The sequence below is a fragment of the Emys orbicularis genome, chromosome 15, assembly GCF_028017835.1.
Source record: "Emys orbicularis isolate rEmyOrb1 chromosome 15, rEmyOrb1.hap1, whole genome shotgun sequence".
NCBI classification, from domain to species: Eukaryota; Metazoa; Chordata; order Testudines; family Emydidae; genus Emys; species Emys orbicularis.
In genome coordinates, this window is record NC_088697.1 from 10,712,216 (window position 1) to 10,734,757 (window position 22,542).

At 51.7% G+C, this 22,542-nt stretch overlaps 1 protein-coding gene and 1 long non-coding RNA gene across 2 annotated transcripts in view; one reads left to right on the forward strand and one right to left on the reverse strand.

Moving 5' to 3' along the window:
• LOC135889554 (zinc finger protein 300-like) overlaps window positions 1-12,097 on the forward strand; it is a 47,811-nt gene extending 35,714 nt beyond the window's left edge. Inside the window, exon 5 of the mRNA XM_065417415.1 lies at window positions 12,026-12,097. Within this exon, the coding sequence (XP_065273487.1) occupies window positions 12,026-12,097 (72 nt within the window). The remainder of the gene's footprint in view (window positions 1-12,025) is intronic.
• A 4,152-nt stretch (window positions 12,098-16,249) lies between these two features.
• LOC135889401 (uncharacterized) lies at window positions 16,250-22,210 on the reverse strand. Its single transcript, XR_010561925.1, has 3 exons — window positions 22,143-22,210; window positions 18,485-18,608; window positions 16,250-16,430 (listed from the first exon to the last, which is right to left on the reverse strand). It is a non-coding gene; the product is annotated as an uncharacterized LOC135889401 (long non-coding RNA).
• Window positions 22,211-22,542: the final 332 nt, after the last annotated feature.

The window sequence follows — 22,542 nt, forward strand, 5'->3', positions numbered from 1 at the left end:
AAAGGAATTCAAATTTTCCCGGGGCTTTTCCTGTGTGGCTGGTCAGAGCATCCGAGCTCAGACTGCTGTCCAGAGCGTCAACAGAGTGGTGCACTGTGGGATAGCTCCCGGAGCTATTACCGTCGATTTCCATCCACACCTAGCCTAATTCGACATGGCCATGTCGAATTTAGCGCTACTCCCCTCGTTGGGGAGGAGTACAGAAGTCGAATTTAAGAGACCTCTGTGTCGAACTAAATAGCTTCCATGTGTGGACGGGGGCAGGGTTAATTCGATTTAACGCTGCTAAATTCGACATAACCTCCTAGTGTAGACCAGGCCTCAGATTCTAACTTAGGTCGACTTAACCCAATAATGTAGATCTGCCGTTAGTTTCTTAGCTGGTAACTTAGCCACTCAACATTTGACCCTTCGGCTCTATTATTCACCGTCAATGTCAAGCGTTGAGGAACCTGGACCATCGGAGTCATTTGGCATTGCCAGAGACGAGGCTGGTCCTATGTCTCTTACCACTGGGTCCCGAAGGAAAGTGTGAGGATGCTAATTTAGGAAACTTTTCTACAATGGTACCACATGTACCCCCAGAACTGTATTATTTTGGGCTCTTCTGCCATGTGTGTTGGTGGAAGGGGTCTCCTATGTGAGAATATTTGCATCATGAGAAACACCTCTTGTATTTTCACACTTCTTAATCTTTCAAAGTAGGAGGAGGTAGAGGAGAAGTGATGCAAATCTGTAAAACACAACAGAAAATCTAAGGTCTGGTCTACACTACAGTCCTATATCAGTATAACGACATTGCTCAGGGTTTGAAAAATCCACACCCGAGCGACATAGTTATACCAACCTAACCCCCTGCGATGGGATCCCCGGGGTACAGTCTGGCACTGTGGGACCACTGTGCCTCCTTCACTCTCCTGCCTGGGTTGTCTCTCACAATGCTATGCCAGCGACAAGCAGCAAACCCCGCCAAGCACTGTGATCATGCAGCCATCGGCAGGTGTAGCCCCGCACCCAGCTAAATTGCATGAATGCTCCCTTTAGCCACTCATGAAAAATACGGAGAGGCACCAGCCAATTGCCCCAGCCTTACACCCCAGAAACATACCGTCTTACACTACTCAAGACTCCCTTGGACAGTGCAAGCTCATTAATTTGCCACTTCTTCAAAGGAACGTGGACATGCACCAGCCTTTGTATCCTGAGCAGAGATTCCCCAAGCACTTCAACCAAAACCACACTGGTTTAGGTAAAATATAAAACAGATTTATGAACTACAGACAGATTTTAAGTGACTATAAGTAGCAAGAATAGAGATAAAAAATTGGTTACCTACCAAATAAAAATAGAAACACAGTCTAAATTCGAACTTTAACAAAGCAAGATTTGAATCAAACAGTCGCTCACCCTAATAGAAGTTACAGGCAGCTCACAGTTCCCAATACTCAGACTGAACTCCCTTCCAGCCTGGGACCAATCTCCCTAGTTCAAAGTCTTTGTCCTCCACACAATCTTCCAGGTGTTGACAGGGGGGGAAGAAGCCAAGTGCTGATGTCATTTTCCCTCTTTTATACTTCCAGCTGGTAGAAAGATCCTTGCTGTGACATTGGTTAGGCCAAAGACGGCACGCGAGCCGATTTTTAATGGCACGCTGCTACCTGCCGGGGTCCCGGCCCCACTCTGCCCCCCCGCCCACCGCTCTCTCCTGTGGGGGCAGGAGGCAGAAGCATGGTCCTGCCGGCAGCCAAGCTCCCCCCTCCCCCGCTTCTTCTCCCAGCGTGGTGCTTTCCTGCCCCTCCTCCTCTCCTTCCCTGTGCCGATCACCTGATCGCCCTAGCCAGGGGGAGGGGGAGCCGAGCCGCAGCGTCCTTGCTACTCCGGGGAGGAGGCAGCGAAGAGGTGGGAATGGACGGGGCCCTGGGGAAAGGGGTGGAATCGGGCATATCCCCTCCAGCCCCCTGCCGTGAGCCGCTCATGGCAGGGGATCTGGGAGCACCCCCATGAGCCGAGCACCCCAGCTCTCTGCCCTGAACCCCCCCACCCAGCCTTCTGCCCTGCACCTCCACACCCCCCAACCCTCTGCCCTGACCCTTAACCCCCCCCACACACCCAGCCCTCTGCCCTGACCCCTGAACCCCCACACACACCCAGCCCTCTGCCCTGACCCCTGAACCCCTCCCCACACACCCAGCCCTCTGCCCTGACCCCTGCACCCCCCCACAATCCCAGCCCTGACTTTTGCACCCCCCACATACCCAGCCATCCCACACCGACTCCTGCACCCCCTCACACACCTCCAGCCCCCGTTCTGACTCCTGCACCCTCCACACATCCCCAGCCCCCCCACACCCCATGCCCTGACTCTTGCACCCCCCCACATCCCCACCCCCACCCTGAGCACCAAACGGGAGCTCCTGCACCCCTCCCCACATTCCCACCTGTACCCCCGGTCTGGGGTCCCAACCGCCGGCCCCACTCAGCCCGCTGCCGGTCTGGGGTCCCGGCTGCCGGCCCTTTGCCAGCCGGGGTCCCGCAGGCCCCGCTCAGCCCGCTGCCGAACTAAGTGAACAGAACCCCAGTCCGGCAGTGGGCTGAGTGGGCCAGCGGCGTAAGATCAGCATTTTAATTTAATTTTAAATTAAGCTTCTTAAACATTTTGAAAACCTTGTTTACTTTACATACAACAATAGTTTAGTTATATAATATAGACTTATAGTGAGAGACCTTCTAAAAAACGTTAAAATGTATTACCGGCACGCGAAACCTTAAGTTAAAGTGAATAAGTGAAGACTCGGCACACAACTTCTGAAAGGTTGCCAACCCCTGGGTTAGGCTGTCCCCACGGCATATGTTCCCTCTCTAAGGAGCCTCTGGGAGAGTGGATTCTTCTTGGTGGGCCATCAACGCCTGTCTGGCCAGCGATAGCTTCTCCGTTGTTGCAGCAGAAAGGCTGGCTCTGGGCGTTTCCCAACCTCACAACGTATTTCAGTAACACATAGAGCAGTACTTCACAACTTCACATACAAAGATCATACCTACAATTCAACAAGGTATTAAGGTTCAACAGACCAAGACTTAAAATGATACTTCACAAGGCCTGCATTGTACAAAACATGTCCATCATATGACAGTGGTGAATATGGGGATTCCAGGGTGCTTTCAGGTACAGAGTATTACCCCTCCCCCCGTGTACACAGGGCCATATCAGCGGGAGAGCTTCTCCTGCTGACAAAGCTACCACCTCCTGGGGAGGTGGATTATCTAAGCTAACGGGAGAGCTCTCTCCCTTCTCCTTAGAGCTTCTTCATTCAAGCGCTAGAGCAGCGCAGTTCCACTGGTGCAGCTGTGCCGACGTAGCATTTTAAGTGTAGACGAGCCCTAAGACGCAAACCCATAGATCAGAACTCTAACATTCGTGTATCCCACAGTCTGCAATTGGAGCCTGACACATTCATTCCCTCATTGCTTACCATCATTTCCACAGCATGGAAGTGGCAGCCAGTTTGGGATTCACAGGGAAGGAATGTCCTCGGAAGGACTCTCTCTCTCTTTGCCTCATGAAACTTTGGATCCAAACGGTGAAAGATGATTGTTCTCAATCTAACCCTGGCATCCTTTGAGACTGTAATCTGTGACACTTAACTAGGAAGTGGAGCTGTACAAACAATTTTCCTTGGGCCATTCGTCGCCATAGCAGCCTTTACTGGGTGAAAACTAAGAACTGGGTGTGTACTATTTCTGCCCCCCTTTTTTTTCCAAATCCTTGGCCTTGGCTAGGGTACATTTACACTTCTCTGAAGTAGAACCCTTTACCAAACCACTCAAAAATCTCAGCAGTGCTAGTGCGGAACGGCTTCCCCAAACATGCCCAGTGTTTCTTTAACTTAGGAACTAGCTAAAGGCCTGGACCAGAATCTCGGTAAGTTACCAGAGGTGGAGTTTCTATTCAAAAATAGATATTTTTCTGCAGCTATTCTGCAGCTTCAGCCCCCCCATATGGCAGGACTTGGGGTGCAGCTTCATTCCCCCCCCCAACTCACACACACATAGGGCAGGACTCGGGTGTGGCTTCATCCACTCTGCAGAGCAGAGCTCGGGCTACTGTCCTGCCGCCTAGGGCTGAAGCTCGTGGGCTTCAGCTTCCATCAGGGGGAGGGGCATGTCATGGATTAATTTTTGTTGTCAGACGGGGGTCACGGTGCAATGAAGTTTGAGAACCACGGGCTTAAACAATTGAACTCCACTGTGGTCATCTGCACTTGCTTCAGTTAGTTGGGGTTCTGCTGTTGTTCACCATTTCCCAGGGGAGATTTAAAATCACTGCTGCTTCTTTGTTAGCATGTCCAGTAAATTGGAGAGTTCTCTCCTGTTGACTGAACTGCACTTGAACTTTCTCCACATCATCATGGAGGGGTGGGGAAAAAGCAACGCTGAAGTGAGAAATGATGACTTTAACAAATGGTCATTTGTCTCAAAGTCTCCAATAAATCTGAGCTACGTCTCATCAAAGTAAACTAATATCCAGTTGGGCGACCAAACAACTTTTCAGGAAAGATAGAAACCAACATCACAGAGAGACAAAATACATGACAGTGAAAGTGTCGAGTGAAATTCCAGAGCAGGTTACATCTAATAACTCAGAATTGGGACAAGAGATTCTCCCACCACACTCTCCTCTGATCCATTCAAACCTGCTTCATTCAGCACTGTCGAGTTATGTAATTTAGAAAAGTTTTAGCATTTTAGTATCGTCATAATGGAGGAAAATACAGCCAACCTTCCCCCAAGTGGCTTGGCCAATAGTTGGAAACTGGGATTTAAACTGCAAATAATCCCACTGTGTTTGGGATCCATTTGAATTCCCCTTCCAGGTCTTTGACATTTTCATCTCCAGTCATAGTGACTCTGCTATAGGATTAAACAAGTCAAAGCGTCATCTCCAAACACAGACAGCTGAGAGCACTGCATCACATGACACTCTGAGAGGTGGAGGGATAGAATGTGGAGAAGATAAACTCTGCCTGGCTCAGACAGGAGGTAACACTTCTGGAGTGATGGGGAAGGAGGGAATCTCTCTGAGTCACCCCGTCTCCTTCCAGTGTCACAGAGGCAGAAATGACAATTTTTTCCTGCCCCTGCTTCTCTTCATTGTATTTAAATACATCATAAATGAAAAAAAAAGTCCAAAAATGCCGTAGAGCACACTCCAGGGCAATGTGAGAACAACTGAGAATGATACAGTCTGTATCACTGGTGACTCTAAAAACAGTGCAATAAGAGGAAGTGTATAAATGTGATGCTCCTTGTTTTCTGGAAGAAGGGACGCACTCCCATTACTCCTGGGACAATGGAGTTGATAGCAAGGACAACCGGGTCCACTCCAAAACAGGGCGAAATGCAAAAGGCAAAAATGGGCAACTCCTCTGGACAAGCTGAGGGATAATGGTGCTGCAAACGGTTCAAACAGACTTAAAGGTTACTATATGGAAATTAGCAAAAGTATTAAAGAAAAAAATGTCTGGCTAGCCTGTGAGGTTTTTATGGTGTTTCTCTCCCTTGCAGATTCTCTGATGATATTTAAGGGATGAGCTCTGAGTGAACCTTGTCCCACACTCACGGCATTCATAGGGCTTCTCTCCTGTGTGGATTCTTTCATGTCGAGTAAGTTCTGACAGCTGAATGAAGGTCTTCTCGCACTCACAGCACTCATAGGGTTTCTCACCCGTGTGGTTTCTCTGATGTCTAATGAGGTGTGAATGCTGAATGAAGGTTTTCCCGCACTCAGAGCATACGTAAGGTCTCTCCCCCGTGTGCATTCTTTGATGTATAATGAGGTCTGAGCTCTGAGTGAAGCTTTTCCCGCACTCACCGCATTTATAGGGTCTCTCACCTGTGTGGTTTCTCTGATGCCTAATGAGGTGTGAGTGCTGAATGAAGCTTTTCCCGCACTCACAGCATCCATAAGGTCTCTCCCCCGTGTGGATTCTCTGATGTCTAGTAAGCTCAAAGCTCTGACTGAAGGCTTTCCGACACTCACAGCATACGTAGGGTCTCTCTCCCGTGTGGATTCTGTGATGTTTAAGAAGGGCTGAGCTATCCGTGAAGCTTTTTCCACATTCACCGCATTCATAGAGTCCCTGCCCAGTGTGGACTTTGTGATGCTTAGTAAGGTGTGAGCTGTCAGTGAAGCTTTTTCCACACTCCCTGCATTCATAGGGTCTTTCCCCTGTGTGGATTCTCTGATGCGTAATAAGACTTGAGTTGTTAGTGAAGCTTTTCCCGCACTCACAGCATTCATAGGGTCTTTCCCCTGTGTGTATTCTCTGATGTCTAATAAGGGATGAGCAGTGACTAAAGTATTTCCCACACTCAGGGCATGTAGTTTTTCTCTTTGCCCTGAGGATTTCCTGCTGGGCTGTGGTTTCCTTCGAGTCCTTGTGAGTTCCCCAAAAGTAAATTAATTTTCCCATTTTCTCCCCTGGCTGGTTTCCCTGCTCCCTCTCTGGTCTGTGCTGAATCTCACAGGCTGTTCCCTGCTCATGACTCCTGGACACATCCCCTTTCAATCTTTGCAATAATGCTCCGTGTGATTCCACTTGCTCAGGATCTTCCTGCTGAGAATTCTGCTCCTCATTTTCACTCACCATCACCTCACCTGCTGGGACAGAGAGAGAAACCTCAAACAGGGATGGAAAAGGGAAGAGCAAACCAAAACAAGTGCTGGAGAGATGTCAAATAAAAACCAGGAACTGAACTCCCCCCAAACTCTTTCCCCAAAGGGAATCAATTTGGCCTTCACATCCCATCTTAATACTCAGTGGGAAGGGAAGAATCTACTGACAGATGTCAGTTAGGATCTGTAGTACGCCATGAGCTATATCTTCCCTGGGGATACGACACCTCCTGGGGACAATCCTGAACTCAAAGAGCTCCCAAGGTCTTCCTAGGGTACACCAGATGTCAACTTCAGGCACTTAGATTCTGAGTAGATTTAATGTTTCCTTACCTGTGCAGGGATCTCTCAGGATCTCCCTTTTCTCTGAACCGAGGAGGTCTGGGACCCACGGCTCTTCCCTTTCTTCCAGCTGGGAGATCACATCAGGTTTGGAAACTAGAAACCCTGCTCAGATGAAAGAAAACAAATGAGATCAGGTGAATTCCTAAGACTCTGTCATAAAAAATAGTCTAACTCCAGTCCTTAGTAAATCATTGAAATCCCAGGGCCACCTCCTCAGGTTCTCAAAGGTGCAGAACACTCTGCTTATGAGGGATTGAACTACCTGCATATCTGCTGGGAACACGCACAGACAGACACTGTGTGACAGTCTGTACTCCTATGTTCCCTCTTTTACAAAATTATCTATTTTGTACAAATTATGCCTTGGGAGGGATCATTTGAAAACTCATAATCCGCTGAACATGATCATCCTGTTAAGCAACACGGTATGTAGTTATGAGATTTTACTGTATGATGTTACTGAAAATATTACAATTCTGTGGAACACCCTGAGACTGGTTCCTCAGAGACAGCAAACCTATCACCTGGTTAAATGGCCATTCTCCGGCCAGGGGAAGGGTGAACAAGAAATTTACATTCCATCACAAGGATGGCTTGAAGCTCACATCCACAACAGACAGCCTTTCACCATGATTCAGCTGAAAACTGAAGATGTTTCTAGTACAAAGGACTAAATTATTAAAAGAGGTGAGAAAATTGCTTGAGACTCTCTCTCTCCCTTTTCTCTGTGCTCATGACATCAACGCCTCCTGAAGAATTGAACTTGGGCAGCAGGAAAGGGTGAGGGGAGCCCTGGCTGAAAGGAAACCCAGCCTGTCACAACATGCGGTTAGAGAAAGACATTTTAGCTTGTGAAGTTAGACGTCAGTTTGTGTTTTATCTTTTATTTCTTTCGTAACCAATTCGGAATGTTATGCCTCATTACTTGTAGTCACTTAACATCTTTTCTTTCGGTAGTTAATAAAACTGTTTTATCTAACCAGTGTGTTTGGATTAAAGAGTGTGGGAAACTCCATTTGGGATAACAAGGTTGGTGCAGGTCATTTTCCACTGATGAAATGACAGACTTTATATGAGTATCAGTAGTGTGCTGGACACTGCAAGAAACACATTTCCGGGGGAAAGTCTCAGACTAGTGAATTTGCTAGTATTCTCCCCTGGAGTAATTTCTAAGTGGCTGACTAATATAGTGTTTCTCAAATGCAGCCACCAGGGGCTTTTCTTACCACCACAGCAGCCTGGGTAGTGATTCGGGGAAGTAAAGCAGGGATTGGGCCCTGTCCCCTTTCTGGGCATGGTGGGGCTTGGGCTTCAGCCCTGGGGTGGCAGGTGGCAGGCTCTGGTCATGGGGGTTCAGGCTCCAGCCACATGGCAGTGGGCCCCATCCCCGGGGCTCCAGCTGTCAGACCCCAAGATGCAGCTGTGGGGCTTACGGCCCCAGCCTGCGGGGGGTGCTGGTCCCAGGCTCAACACCCCACATCTCCCTGGTCCCTGCTACCTCCTCCGGCTTCAGGCTCTGGTCCCAGGCTTCAGTTGTGCAGCGGCAGGCTCTGGCCCCAGGATACAGCTATGGGGCTTCAGGCTCTGGGCCTGGCCATGAAGCAGTGGGTGCTGGCCTGGGCTCAACCCCTGCCCCCCATTGCCCTGGCCCCCGCTAAGGGCTCCAGGCCCCTGCTGCAGGGCTTTGGGCTCTAGCCCTGGGCTCCGGGCCCTGGCCACACAGCAGTGAGTGCCAGCTCCAGTCTCACCCCCCATCAACCCACCACCCCCAGCTTGCCAGGGCTGAGTAAGTCCGCTGTGAAAATTGATATTTATAGGTTTGTTAATATCACTTTTCACAACAGACTTAGTAGCTAGCGAGGAGGCTGTGAAAAGTGATATTAAGAAACATACAAATAGTACTTTTCACAGCAGCGGACTTATGATCTAGCAAGTCTAGGGGGAAAAAAGCAACCAAAAATGCAAAAGAAACAAGAACAAAAGACAAGAACTTGCAAAGCACCTTATTTGTGTTTCTCTGCTGTTTAGGTCCAGTAAAGAATAGAGACAACTGTATATTATTTTATTACTGAGTCTGCAAAAAAAACCCTACATAAATTACAATGATCTGGACATGCACAGGTGCCTATTTTTGTTTTTCCTAAAGTTAATTAAGTATTTTAGGAAAAATTGTCAGAGCGGAGGCCAGCAAGAGTTCGTGGCCGCACTCTGAGGCCACCAAAATACGTGTTGTGAGAACCCCTGGACTAGCAGCACCCAATACTGTGCAGCGAGAGTGAATGACATGCTGGAGCATGTGGGTTAACTGGCCAGGAGAGGCTGTTCTCACAGCAAAGCAGTGTAAAAGGCACCCCGGGTTGGGGAACTGAGGGGAAACAGCTGTTCAACAGTCCAAGGGTAATGTCACAGTGGCGCTGTGAGAAAGATCTATGCACAGCTTGTTATTTTAAGCACGGGTATAGTGATTTTAAGGGAAACTCAAGCGTGGTGGCTGGAAATAGTTAAAGAAAGGTTACAGTTTGTTGTGTTCTGTCTGCTTACTCTGGGAAAGGGAAAATGAAACAGTGAAGCATAAATATGAGCAGCGACAACTGCAAAGTTAGAGGCAGCAGGAAAAGTACCAGCTCTGGCAGGCAGAAATGTGACTGAAAGCTGCACTGGAAGCTGAAAAGCAAAAAGCAGAAAGATCTCCTGTGAAGGAAGAGAGCCCAAGAAGGTGTTATCGGTGTATCAGTACCCTGCTGAAAGAAACCAAGCCCCAACCAAGCCATGATAATGGGCTAATGATAGCTGCAAAAGCCTCGGAGGCGTCTGAAGCCTACCTGACACATTTTAGGAGAACTGGCTCTGCAGAGCCAGATATGGAGCATATTAAGGTTGTCAAAATCAATGGGCAGGCATCTGCGGGATGGAAATGTGACGGTGCACAGATTTCTCTGGTTAAACAAAGGGTGGTCCTAGAGACTGACATGGTACCTGGTCAACTGGCAGAACTTGTGTTAACAGGAGGATCTAGGCTCCTTGTGCCTTTAGTGAACGTGCCCTATTGACAGCCTTAGCCACGTGGGGTGGACAGAGGCTGAATTACCCCCTCCTATCCTGGGCATTCACTCCTGAGTGACTAGCAAAAGGACAGTTATGTGCTAACAACATTATCCCCCCCCTCCCCCCCCAGTGCTGGACGGGTACAATCAACTGCTTATAAGGCTGCCCAGGGCTTTTCTTCTTCCCCACGGGAGCCTCCCTTTTTATGTTCTTCAAAAAAATGTGTCTCCCTTTTCCCTTCCAGGGGCCTCCTCCAGCACACACTTCCTTGTGCTCTCTGGAGTGGGGTCTGCCTCTGTTCAGCTCCAAAACGCTGGCAGCTGACAATTGGGTTAGACGCCTCTGTTAGAGGCATCACTTCTCCCTCTCCCCACCCTCCTTTGGCTCTGAGGGTGTGTTGCCTTTTGGTGCTGTGTAGGAGTTATTCTCACCTCCCTGCACATACACACACAGATACACACTGCTTTCTCCTTTAGCAGTTTCTGCAGTTTACCATTTCCTTCTGGACAAGCAGAATGTGAAAAATAAGAATCAGGCCAGGTGACTTCAGGAAAGATGGATCCCAAAATCCAAGGAGCCTGCAGAGAAGAGAGATTGTGGCTATTGCACATGGTGATGGGGGAGCAAGATGCTCCACATCTCAAGGAGTTTAATTACCGACCTAGGCCATTTTCACATTCTGCCGTGCAGTCGAGACCAGTGAGGCGTTGTCATCTGTAATCTTGGGTGACTTTCAATGTTCTGCTGCTGGAGCTCCCTTGTCTGGCATTGAAGGACACACTGAGTATTTGTGAGATAAATAACCCTGGACCAGCAGCTCTGACTTCAGCAACCTGCTTATGGCACCCTTGACACATTCTGGCTTCCACCAGCCTTGGATACAACTGGCAAGAGATCGCAACACCCCCACTCCTTAATTTCCCCAAAACCATGTGCTCTGCAACGGCTACTTTCTCCTGGACTGTTCAGAGGAATAAGGATTGGTTGCCCTCAGAAGAGACAAATGGCCCAGCTTATCACTTTAATTGGAGATAGCTATCACTTGTATTCAAAGACAGCACCAGATTCATTTACTAAACGTTTAATCTAACAAAAGCATTTAAAGTGAGTTCAGGTATAAACAATAGAGTTAGAAATGGTTACCAGGAAGTGAACAATGCTTTCTAGAGACTAGGACCTAATAAAACTACAGTCCTGGTCCAAGGTAAGATTCTTACCACACTATTTTCCACCAAGAGGGCAGACCACCCAGGGCCGGTGCAAGGATATTTTGCGCCCTAGGCGAAACTTCCACCTTGTGCCCCCCCTCACTTGCCCTGTCCCCCCGGACCATCGCTTATTATAAACTTTCAACATACTTTCAAAAACACACCCTTTTTAGTCACGTATATTTCCTTCCTTCATTCTTTCATATCAAAATCTACTACATTTTATTCTACCTTTAGAATATCCAATTATTGTTACTAATAAATTTTTTAAAATTAGAATGGAGGATACTTCATCATACAACAACTGACAATATCAATATGACAAATTTCAACAACCTACACACACCTATTCACACAATAGTGAGTTGGGATCCCGTGCCACTCCCAGGAGTCAGCGGTGGATCCCTGGGGAGACTAGTGGATCCAATCGGAGAGAAACCCCCATGCAGCTCTGGGGTGGGCAGGTGGCCTGAACTAGGTCCTTTGCCCAATGTCCCTGGACCCTTTTTGCTTGGTGCCAGGGAGTCCCACTTTTTTGACTGCTTCTTGGGCACTGGCAAGGGGTAGTGGTGCCAGACTGAGCCCGGTGCCAGGGGTGCACTACAAACCGAGGTCGAGGTGCCGGGCCTAGAGTCAGGAAGGAAGCAGGTGCTTGGGGCGGCCAATACAAAGGGGCAGCACGTTTGTCCGCTATTGGGGCGGCACGTCCGTGTCTTCAGCGGCAAGTCCCTCAGTCCCTCTCTTCCTCTTTGAGCTGCCGCTGAAGAAGAAGGGAGGGAGTGAAGGACCCACCACCAAACTGCCACCGAAGAAGGAAGCGGCGTGATTGAGCTGCCGCCGAAGTGCCACCGATTGGCTTTTTTTTTTTTCCCGCCGCTTGGGGTGGCAGAAACCCTAGAGCCGGCGCTGCCGAGATTGCAGTCCTGCACCGGGCGGAGTGCAGCCTCCATGAGGAGAGCCCTCAAACGAATATCACGCTCCTCCTACGTTCTCGGATGAAAATTTTTACAAATCCAAGACTTGTCTTTCATGTGTGATCCCCCCAAGCACTTCAGGCAGCTGCTATGGGGGTCACTCACAGGCTTAGGCCTGTTGCAGGCATAACAGGGCTTAAAACCCAGACACTGGCAGGGGTTTGCAGGTCTGTAGAAATTTTGGTGGTGCCTAGAACCCACGCCCCCAAACTCCGCCCCCCACCTGCCTAAGGCTCTGGAATGGAGTTTGGGTGGGGGGAGGAGGTCTGGGGTGCAGGCTCTGGGAGGGAGTTTGGGTGGTGGGTGCAGGCTCCGGGCTGGGGCAGAGGGTGAGGGTGCAGGAGGGGGTGAAGGGTGCAGGCTCTGGGAGGGCGTGCGAAGGGCTGGGGTGCAGGCTCTGGGAGGAAGTTTGGGGGCAGAGAGGGTGTGTAGGAAGGGGGTGGAGGGGTGAGGACTGTGGGGTGGGGCTGAGGGGTTTGGGGTGTGGGAGGAGGCTTAGGGCTGGGCAGAAGGTTAGGGTGCAGGGGGATGAGGGCTCTGGCTGGGGATGAGGGGTTTGGGGTGTGGGAGGAGGCTCAGGGCTAGGGCAGAAGGTTGGGGTGTGGGGGTGAGGGCTCTGGCTGGGGGTGCAGGCTCTCGGGTGGAGCAGGGCTGGGGATGAGTTTGGGGTGCAGGCAGGCTGCCCCAGGGATGGGGCCAGAGAGGAGGACTCCCCCCAGCCCTCTCCCCGAGGGCAGCAGTGAGCTCTGCGGGAGGGACCCCTCCTCTCTCCTCCCTTCCCCCCTGCAGCACACTCACTCTGCACCACGGTCACTGCACATGCTCCTAGGGCCCCTCTCAGGTCCAGAAGCCCCCTCACCTCCCCGGTGGTGGGTGCCGGGGGGGGGGGTTGCCATCACATGTGCGCCGCCTCCCCTGCTGCTGCTCCTCACTGTAGCCTCACTGGGGGTGACCCTTGCCCAGTGTGGGGCAGGAGCGGTGACTGCGGGCACAGGGGGCGGGCTGTGCTGGTGGAGGGTCCCACCGGAAAAGGGAAGGGTCGGAGGGGGAAGGGCAGGCTGCCCTGCCACTAGTGATGGAGAGGCACTAAGACCCTGCGGCAGCAGTTGATGCCCAGAGCCAGCAGAGTGGAGGCAGCGTGGGACGCACTCTGGGGAAGCGTGGGGGGGGGGGGGCGGCAGGGGGTGGCCAGCCGGGGGACACTCAGGGGAAGTGCGGGGGCGGGGGGGCGGCAGGCTGAAACACCGTAAAAAAATTGGGGGGCACCACTTTTTGGCACCCCCAAATCTTGGCATCCTAGGCAACCGCCTAGTTTGCCTAGTGGCTGCACTGGCCCTGAGACCACCCCCTTACTCAATATCTCCCCCAAAGTCAAAAGTGCTTGGTGCCTTTGTCATCTTTGTGGGAGGGATAGCTCAGTGGTTTGAGCATTGGCCTACTAAACCCAGGGTTGTGAGCTCAATCCTTGAGGGGGCCACTTAGGGATCTGGGGCAAAATCAGCACTTGGTCCTGCTAGTGAAGGCAGGGGGCTGGACTCAATGACCTTTCAGGGTCCCTTCCAGCTCTATGAGATAGGTATATCTCCATATATTATTATCTTAAATGAAAGATAACTTGGGGTTCTCTGCCTCTCTTTTGTATAGTTCAGTCAACCTTTGAAAGGGAGTTTTCTGGAGGTTCCCCTCCAAAGTAAAGGGCATTCAAGCTGTGAGGAAGGAGGCCTGGAGACTAGTGATGAAGGAAGTTCCATGCTGGTTTCGTCCCCTGCTGGTGTTTGCTAAAATGGAATTTGGTCTGGTCCTGAGATAGCCTCCCCTGCCATGATGCTGAGTGGTTACCTCTGCCCCTTGTAAGTATGACAGGTTTGTTTTTCGTTTATGTAAATTGCATTCCCATTGTCTCTTAATGTACCCTGAAAGTGCCTTCGAGGTGGGCAGAACCACCTGTCTTTGTCTAGGGTGGGGTAACTTCAGCCCTGGCTGGCAGACACGCTTGAACATCATTCCCCAGCTATCTGTAATCTTGCCTTTGTCCTCCATACATACACCATGCAAGAATATTAATTAACATCATGTCAGTAGCTTTCTGTTGATATCTTACATGACAACTTTTCAAGACAGGTGAAGACATTAGTGACTTGGGGTCAGGCCAGCTGAAATTCACTATCAGATACCATGGAGCCCCTTCCCCCGGGATGCTGGGAGGGTCACAGACATAACCAAGGAAGTGCATATTTGTGCCAGGCCTGCTGGGTAAGTCCAGTGGATACCCAGGACGTTGTAGCCCCGGTCTAGTCCAGGAGCAGGATAGTTGTAGAATTCCAGTCCAGGAGAGGAAAAGGCAGGAGGCCTGACACCTGTGGGGGGAGGGGGCGCACTGAGAGAGAGCAGGAAGGGGACAGGGTGCAGCTAGCCTTCTCACTCATTATGACACCCACTCCCCTTCCACCCACTGCTCTCACCCCTCCCCACCTTCTTGGGACCCACGAGCACCCACTCCTCGTGTTCTCCTCTCCCCTTCCCTCCCATTGCCGCCAGCCTTCCTCACTAGAGCTTCCCCCAAATTTCCCGCTGTCCAACCACTTTCTGTCTCACCTTCCCTCTGCCCCAAGTTGTCTTTTCTTCCGACTCCCAAGAGCTCCAGTTCCCTCCCCATTGCTAGTTCCCCCATTTCCTGGAGCAAACACTACCCAGCCCCCACCTCCCCTTTACTCCCACCACCACCCCTCCCAGCTCCTTGACATCCTGACCCACGCCTTCCAGCCCTCCATTGCATCACAACTCCCTACAGAACCTACTACATGGTACATCTCCTTCCCACTGCCCCCAGACGTCCCAGCTCACAGGAACTCTTCACCCCAAACCTACCCCCCACCAGCCTACCACCATCTGGACACTCCCCTGCTCTCCAACACCCTCCCTCCCACTGCCTGGACCCTCCCAATTATTTATTATTTCTATTACCGTAATGCTCATATCCCGTCATTGACCAGATCCCACTGTGCTAGAAATTCTACAGACAGAGAACAAAAACACAGTCCCTGCCCACAAAGGGACTAAGAATAAGACAAGAGACAGATGGGAACAGACAGACAGACGGGAGATGTGTCCCAGTTTGTACGCTCAGCCAAATGCTAATGAAGAGATTGTGAAATCTTCGAGAGAGGAAATTTACACGAAAAAATAAACAGGACCCTGAGTTTAGATAATGGCATGTCGGGGGTACATTTGGATGTACAGGGGTACAACCTGCAACTTCTACCCAGGAAGCAAGCGGACAACATGATTTGTTGCATGAAAAATAATGGAGCAAATAATTAAGCAATCAATATGCAACCCCCTAGAAGATAATAAGGTGATAAGTAACAGTCAGCATGGATTTGTCAAGAACAAACTGTGTCAAACCAACCAGATAGCTTTCTTTCATGGAGTAACAAGCCTTGTGAATAGGGGGTAAGCGATAAATGTGGTATATCTTGACATTAGTAAGGCTTTTGATACCATCTCCCATGACCTTCTCATAAACAAACTAGGGAAATTTCAACCTAGATGGAGCTACTGTAAGATGGGTGCAAAACTGGTTGGAAAACCGTTCCCAGAGAGTATTTATCAGTGGTTCACAGTCAAGCTGGAAGGGCACAACGAGTGGGGTCCCCAGAGATCAGTTCTGGGTCCAGTTCTGTTCAGTATCTTCATCAATGGTATAGATAATGGCATAGAGAGTACACGTCTCAAGTTTGTGGAGGATACCAAGCTGGGAGGGGTTCACAAGTGTTTTGGAGAACAGGATTAAAATTCAAAATGATCTGGACAAACTGGAAAAATGGTATTAAATAAATAGGATCAGTAAGGTCAAATGCAAAGTACTTCACTTAGAAAGGAAAACTCAACTGCACACATACAAAATGGGAAATGACTGCCTAGAAAGGAGCACTGCAGAAAAAGATCTGGGGGGTCATAGTGGATCACGAGCTAAACATGATTGAACAGTGTTGCAAAAAAAAGCAAACATCATTCTGGGCTGTATTAGCAGGAGTGTTGTAAGCAAGACACGAGAAGTAATTCTTCCGCTCTACTCCACGCTGATTAGGCCTGAACTGGAGTAGTGTGTCCAGTTCTGGGTACCACATTTCAGGAAAGATGAGGACAAATTGTACAAAGTCCAGTAAAGTCTCTTTCGCTTCCCTGTTGAGAATAATTTCAAATGCTGTAAAATCCACAGGCAGGCTCTGACATGGCCTGCTCTTTAGTTTTGCCAGTACAGCTCTGCTCTATAGGGCTGTGAAAAAATCACCCCTCTCCCCCTAAACCAACATAGCTATTTTGGCAAAAGATTCAATGTAGACACAGTTATAGTGGCAGAAAGTCCACTACAAAAAATGTTGCAAACTAAATGCCCAGAAACTACTTTACTGCAGAGCTAAAGGTGCCCAGTGCTGCGCCCCCCCCCCCCGTAATGCAACCTTAACTCTGCTCCCAACTGAAACCTTGCAGCTGGTAAGAGCCTCTGGGAATGGTTCTGTCAGGGTGGTGCAAAGGTTAACGAAGTACCACAGGAACTGGAGAATTCTCCATCTGTTGTCAAGGCTGGATGCCTTCCTGGAAGATGATTTAGTCAAACACAAAGTGTGCAGTTCAGTACAGCAGTAACTGGATGAAATTCTATTGCCTGAGTGACACAGGAGATCAGCCTAGATAACCTAATCATCCCTTCTGGCTTTAAAAAAAAAATCTATGAATCTATAACAGATACGAGGAAGGACGAAGAACATGGCATTGTTTGCGTTGTGCTCTACAGATGGGAGTACCAGCGTTTATCTGCACACTCTCCAGCTGTGTGCACTGGGCCAGCTGTAGCTGTAATCGGATGGTGGAGGGAGCAGTTGGAGCAGCCTGGTAGAGCTATGACCGTGGTATGCAGAGAGGTGCAGGTGACCCCTGAGGGACCGAGTCTGCCCCATGTCAGTGCTCAGTGTTGTAGGCTGTGTCACTAAAGGTGCACAAGGGGGAGTTCTTGCCACTGGGATTGTCAGCACTCTAGTGGGATACACGCTCGTGTTCTCCAGGGCTCAGTGAGGGGGCAAGTGAAGGCAGGGCCGACTCTAGGTTTTTTGCCGCCCCAAGCAAAAAATTTTTGGCTGCCCCCAACCCCAGCCCTGGGCTCCCCCCGCACCTCCCTGCCGCCCCAGCCCTGGGCTCTCCCCCCCACCCCACCCGCACTCCCTGCTGCCCCAGCCCTGGGCTTCCCCCCACCAGTGCTGACTCTGCCCGCTCCCCCCTCGCCTCCAGCCGGTCTGGTGCTGGCAGAGTCGAGGTAAGCAGCGGGTCTCCTGGGCCGCGCCTCAGCTCAGGGTCCCTCCAGCCAGGGCTCCCGCCTCCAGGACTGGCCGGGACCCGGGAGGGCAGAGCCGAGGGACCGCCCGGCAGAGGGCTGAGGAGCCAGGGCAGGGCAGCCCCAGAGGGAGCGGAGCCCTAGAGAGCGGGACACGGGTCTCGCACGGCAGCGCCCCAGGCACCGGTCCCCACTATGGCCCCACTGCTGCTGCTGCTCCTAGCTGCCCTGCTGCAGTCCCTGGGTGGCTCGGGCTGTGGCGCTGGGGGGCGGCCGCCCTGCAGCACCCACAGGCGGCTCCGTACGCCCCATGGGGCGGACCCCAGCCTGAGTGTTCCGTGCTCGGAGCCTGCCCGGCCATAAGGGCGCCCCCCGTGCAGGACGCGCTGCTGCTGCCAGGGCCGGCTCTAGGCTTTTGCCACCCCAAGCGGGGGGGGGGGGGGGGGGGGAGAAAGGCTGGCTGGAATGCCACCCCTGAAAATGTGCTGCCCCAAGCACATGCTTGGTTTGCTGGTGCCTGGAGCCGGCCCTGAGTGAAGGTAACGACTCAGAAGGAATCCTCATGGTGAGGGTAGGGGTGTGGGATCATTTTGCAAGTTGGAGCTGTTTTTTTGTGGATTAGGATCAGTGTTTGAGTGAAGTCCCGGGGTAAGAAGTTTCTTTTCTTTATGCTGGACCAACCCCCATTTTTACCTTAGCAAACAGGAGACATTTGACATTGTGCTGTTCTGCTCCTGTGCTGTTCCTGCAGTGTCCTGGAGCAGGGGAGGGCAGAGCGCTAGTGTGTGTGTCACTGGCATGTGGGGTGATGCTGAAACAGGCCAGAGTAGAGGTTGCATTGTGGGGGTGACGTGAACCTTAATTAGTCACTTCCCCTTCTAAGAACCGAGGGGACAGGAATCCTTACCCAGCGAGGTCACATTCTCATAGTTCTGCATAACGGCTCTGTAGAGAGCTCTCTGAGCGGGGTCCAGCAGAGCCCCCTCTTCCCTGGTGAAATACACAGCCACCTCCTCGAAGGTCACCGGCCCCTGAAAGAACAAGAGGCCAACACTGAGTATCTGCTGCCCCACTCACAGCCCTACTATTCATCACGGTGAGAGAGCCCCTTGTCTCTCCCAGCAGATCCATCACACCCCTACTAGCCACAGACGGATACAGGAGATGAAGCCCCTAGTAGCTTCCAGGGAGAGCTCCTTGGTAGGAAGCCCAACATCCTCCTCATTGTGAGGAGCTGGATGTGAGGGGAGGGGCATCTCCCCTAAGTCTGACTTGTGGGTGCCCCCTTCATATCTCACAGCAGCCGCTGGTTAGTCGGATCAGGCTCCAGCACTGGGAGTCTGCTCAGTTTTCCTAGCCCCACCAAGTTGCTGGTTTCCTGTTCCATATATTAGGGAATTTCCACCTCCAAACCTCACTGGTTTCTTCCTAGAATCTAAGCCACATATTAAACTAGTTCTGGCAGGTTTGCCAGACCCTGTCCTTTTCTCTTTCTGCACCCTGTGTATTTCCTGCCCCGCTCCAACCTCCGAACCAGACTGCACAAACCTTCCCACCTCCTATGTATTTGCTGCCCCTCTCCCTCCTACAGGAACCCAGAAGTAACCCCCCAATAATCCATAGCTGAACTGGCTCCTCTGCAGCCATTTCTGTTCCCTGTCCCAAGGGAGGCTGGGATGAGCCGGAGCCTGGCAGGGCGAGAAGGGCAGTTGTGGAGGTTTCAGAACAGGCTTTAGTTCATTTCACATCATAATTCCCCCAGGCCCTTTCCCTTTGGACAGACATGATAGATTCTGCCATGCTGGGAAAATGCTTGATCTCTTTGTTACAATGTAGACCTGGCCCCTCCTGCCAGGCTATGCTCACAGACAGATTTTTAAGCCTCTCCCGTCACAAAGTCTTTGCTAGAAAAGAGCAGAACAAAAGGAGTCACTGTGGGGGATTCCCTCTGACACTGACCCCACGGCAGCCACACCCCAGCTGGGGGGATATGGAGTCAGGAACTGGCTTTTCCTCTCTCTCATACTCATCTTGTCCACAGCAAAGTGACACTGCCCAGGTATGCTGCAATACATGTGTCTGGGCAGATTAGAGTCCTGGAAATCTCTCTCCCCACTTCTTTCTCCCGCTTCCCTTTCAGTCTCTATTTCCCCTTCTATCTCCTTTGCCCGGTCCCCTCTCCCTGCCCCTCTGGCTGGGAAAGCCCCATTCCTGGGTTCTTTGCTCCCCCATGGGTGGATTTTCTCCTGGCAATTGCTAATGGGAAGAGCTGTTTGTGCAGAGTCTCTTTCATGCCAGTCCCCAGTGTATTAGAAAGTCTGAGACAGGAGGCCTGGTATAAGGGCCTGGGGTAAGGCCTAAAGCAAAGTTAGCAAAGAGTCAGGCGCTGCGCAAAAGTCAGCCCCCATTACAAAACAGATGCCTGCTTGCAAGTTCACCACGTGGTCCATAAACTTGGCTGGCGTTGCACAAACACAAGCAGTCCCAGGCACTAAGCAGTCACGTAAACACCTAGCAGAGGGGCAGTACCAGAGCACCCTGACACAAAGTTATGGTATAAACACACTCCCCAGAGATGATACAGGGACACACGGACCCCTCCTAAAGATCAGGGCAGGACAGGGTGATGGATAGAGATGTTTGGATCGAACCACCAAGTACAAGGTGAAGGGTGGTAACTAACCACGTCAGAGGGGTAATACAGAACTTGTTTGTATCAGTGTAGAAGAGAGGGGTCACAGAGCGGGGTGGAAAGTCCCACCACTCACTGAGCCAAGTCCATTGTAACGGCCGTCCACGTGTTAGTGTCCCCAAACACTCTGCCAGGCATTAGGACTGTGCATCGTTAACAATAAACCTGGCCAAGCGCCTTTGCCACTCAACCCAAGTCCGTGGTCCTGAGGGGCAGTTCGATCCAGGCTTGTGGTGCCGGCTACCTGGCCAGAGCTGGTGCAGCACGCAGAGGAAACACAGCCAAGCACTGACAACAGCCAGCACCTTCCCTGAGGTCTCTCAATTACCTGGAGTCTCTGGCTCAGAATTTAGTATTAACAGGGCCTAGGGCTGCCCTAGGGGGCTAGTACCACTTGGAGAAAGTCCTCACCTCAGGTGGGCACAGAGGAAGCCTTAATTAAGGTCACTTCCCAGGACCTCCCTGCCCCCGGCTCCCCGGGGGAAACAGCAGCTGCTAAGCCTGGACTCTGATCACAGCGGAGGCTGCAGCGTCTGACCCAGGAAGCCTAAGCCCCATATCCTGAGCAGAGAGGGACAGAGTTTGAACAGCCTTCCCTCCTTTAGTGTATTTCACATCTATATTTGATAACTAAATCAAGAAAAAGGAGCAACATTTACAAAGATTTTATATTCACGTTCAAGAATTAGAGAAAAGGGGTAAATCTGAGATTGTTAGTATTTTATAATGAGAGAGACGGGAAAATCTCAGGGCGTATTCAATCATTAATAGACAACTAGAACAGGAGTACTTGTGGCACCTTAGAGACTAACAAATTTATTAGAGCATAAGCTTTCGTGGGCTACAACCCACTTCTTCGGATGCATATAGAGTGAAACATATATTGAGGAGATATATATACACACACAACTAGACAACTAGAGAGAACGTGGGGCAAATGTTTAGGGTATTTTATATCAATCTTTGAGATTTGCAGAGAAAACTGGTCCCAAACTCCCCATTTGATCACATGAGAGAAAAACACCAGTATCTGAGGGGATTTTATGTCGCTATTAAATAAGGAGAGGGGAAAGGGGGACAGTTTGAAGGGATTTTATGTGACTGTCCAACATAAACAGAAAGTGGCGGTTCCCCCCCCCCCCCTTCACACCGGCTGCAGGGATCCCGGGGGGGGACACCAGTTTGAAGGGGGCCGGGGAGGGGGAGCTGGAAGGTCCCTGGATGAGGGAAGGGGGAAGCAGTGGGGGATGGGCAGGTGGCTGGGGGCAACTGTGTGGGCAGTTCGGGGGATTGTGTAACGGGGTCTGGGCCGTCCCCATGGGGGACACGTGCTCCCCCCTTCCCCGCCCTGGCAGAGAACAGCCCCCCCCATCCCCACCCCAGAGGCAGCCGGGTCTCAGGGCTCCCCCAAACAGCCCCCCCCGACCCCGACCCCTTTGGGGGAACGACTCAGGGCAACAATTTCCCACGGGGCCCAGGACAAATCGCTGCAGGTACAGTGGGTGGGGACCCCCCCCCCATGGGAGGGGGTTGTAAAGGGACACGTGTGACACGGGGAGAGAAAAGGGGAAGAACTGGAGAGAAGCTGTAGGGGGGGGGGGGGGCAAGTGGCACAAACAGGGACCGGATCCAATTAACTCCCCCCCCCAACTCCGGTTTCCGCCCACAGTCCCCCGGGAATTTCCTGCTGCCCAGAGACCGTTCAACCCCCCCCCCCCGCAACTCCGGCTTCGCCCCTCCCCCCACAGGGGACCCCCCCGGGGTCTCTGCCTCACCAGGGGGGTCTCTGCCTCACCAGGGGGGTCTCTGACTCACCAGGGGGGTCTCTGACTCACCAGGGGGGTCCCGCTCCCCCCGCCCGGGCGGCTCCTACCAGCAGCAGCAGCGAGCCCCGCCTGGCACCAGCCTGGGGGGAAGGGAGGACGGAGAGAAGCAGCGGCCGGAAGTGACGCACCGCACTGGGTTGCGGGAGGCGGGGGTGGCCGCCGCGAGACGCTGCCGTTAGGGCAGTTGCAGCAGCGCCGCCGCGCGCAGGAGTTCGGTCGGGGGGCGGGGCTATAGCCCATGCGGCGGGAGGGGCCAGAGCAGGGGGTGGTGGCGCGCGGGGAGGGTAGCTGTGGGGCTGGCTCTGGAAGAGGCGGGGCGGGGGTTTGTCTCACACTCCATGGGGCTGGAAGGGAGGTGGGGGGGAAGCTGTGGGGCTGGCTCTGGGAGGGACAGGATGGGTAAGGGGGCTGGAAGGGAGGCGGGGGGGCAGTTGTGGGGCTGGCTCT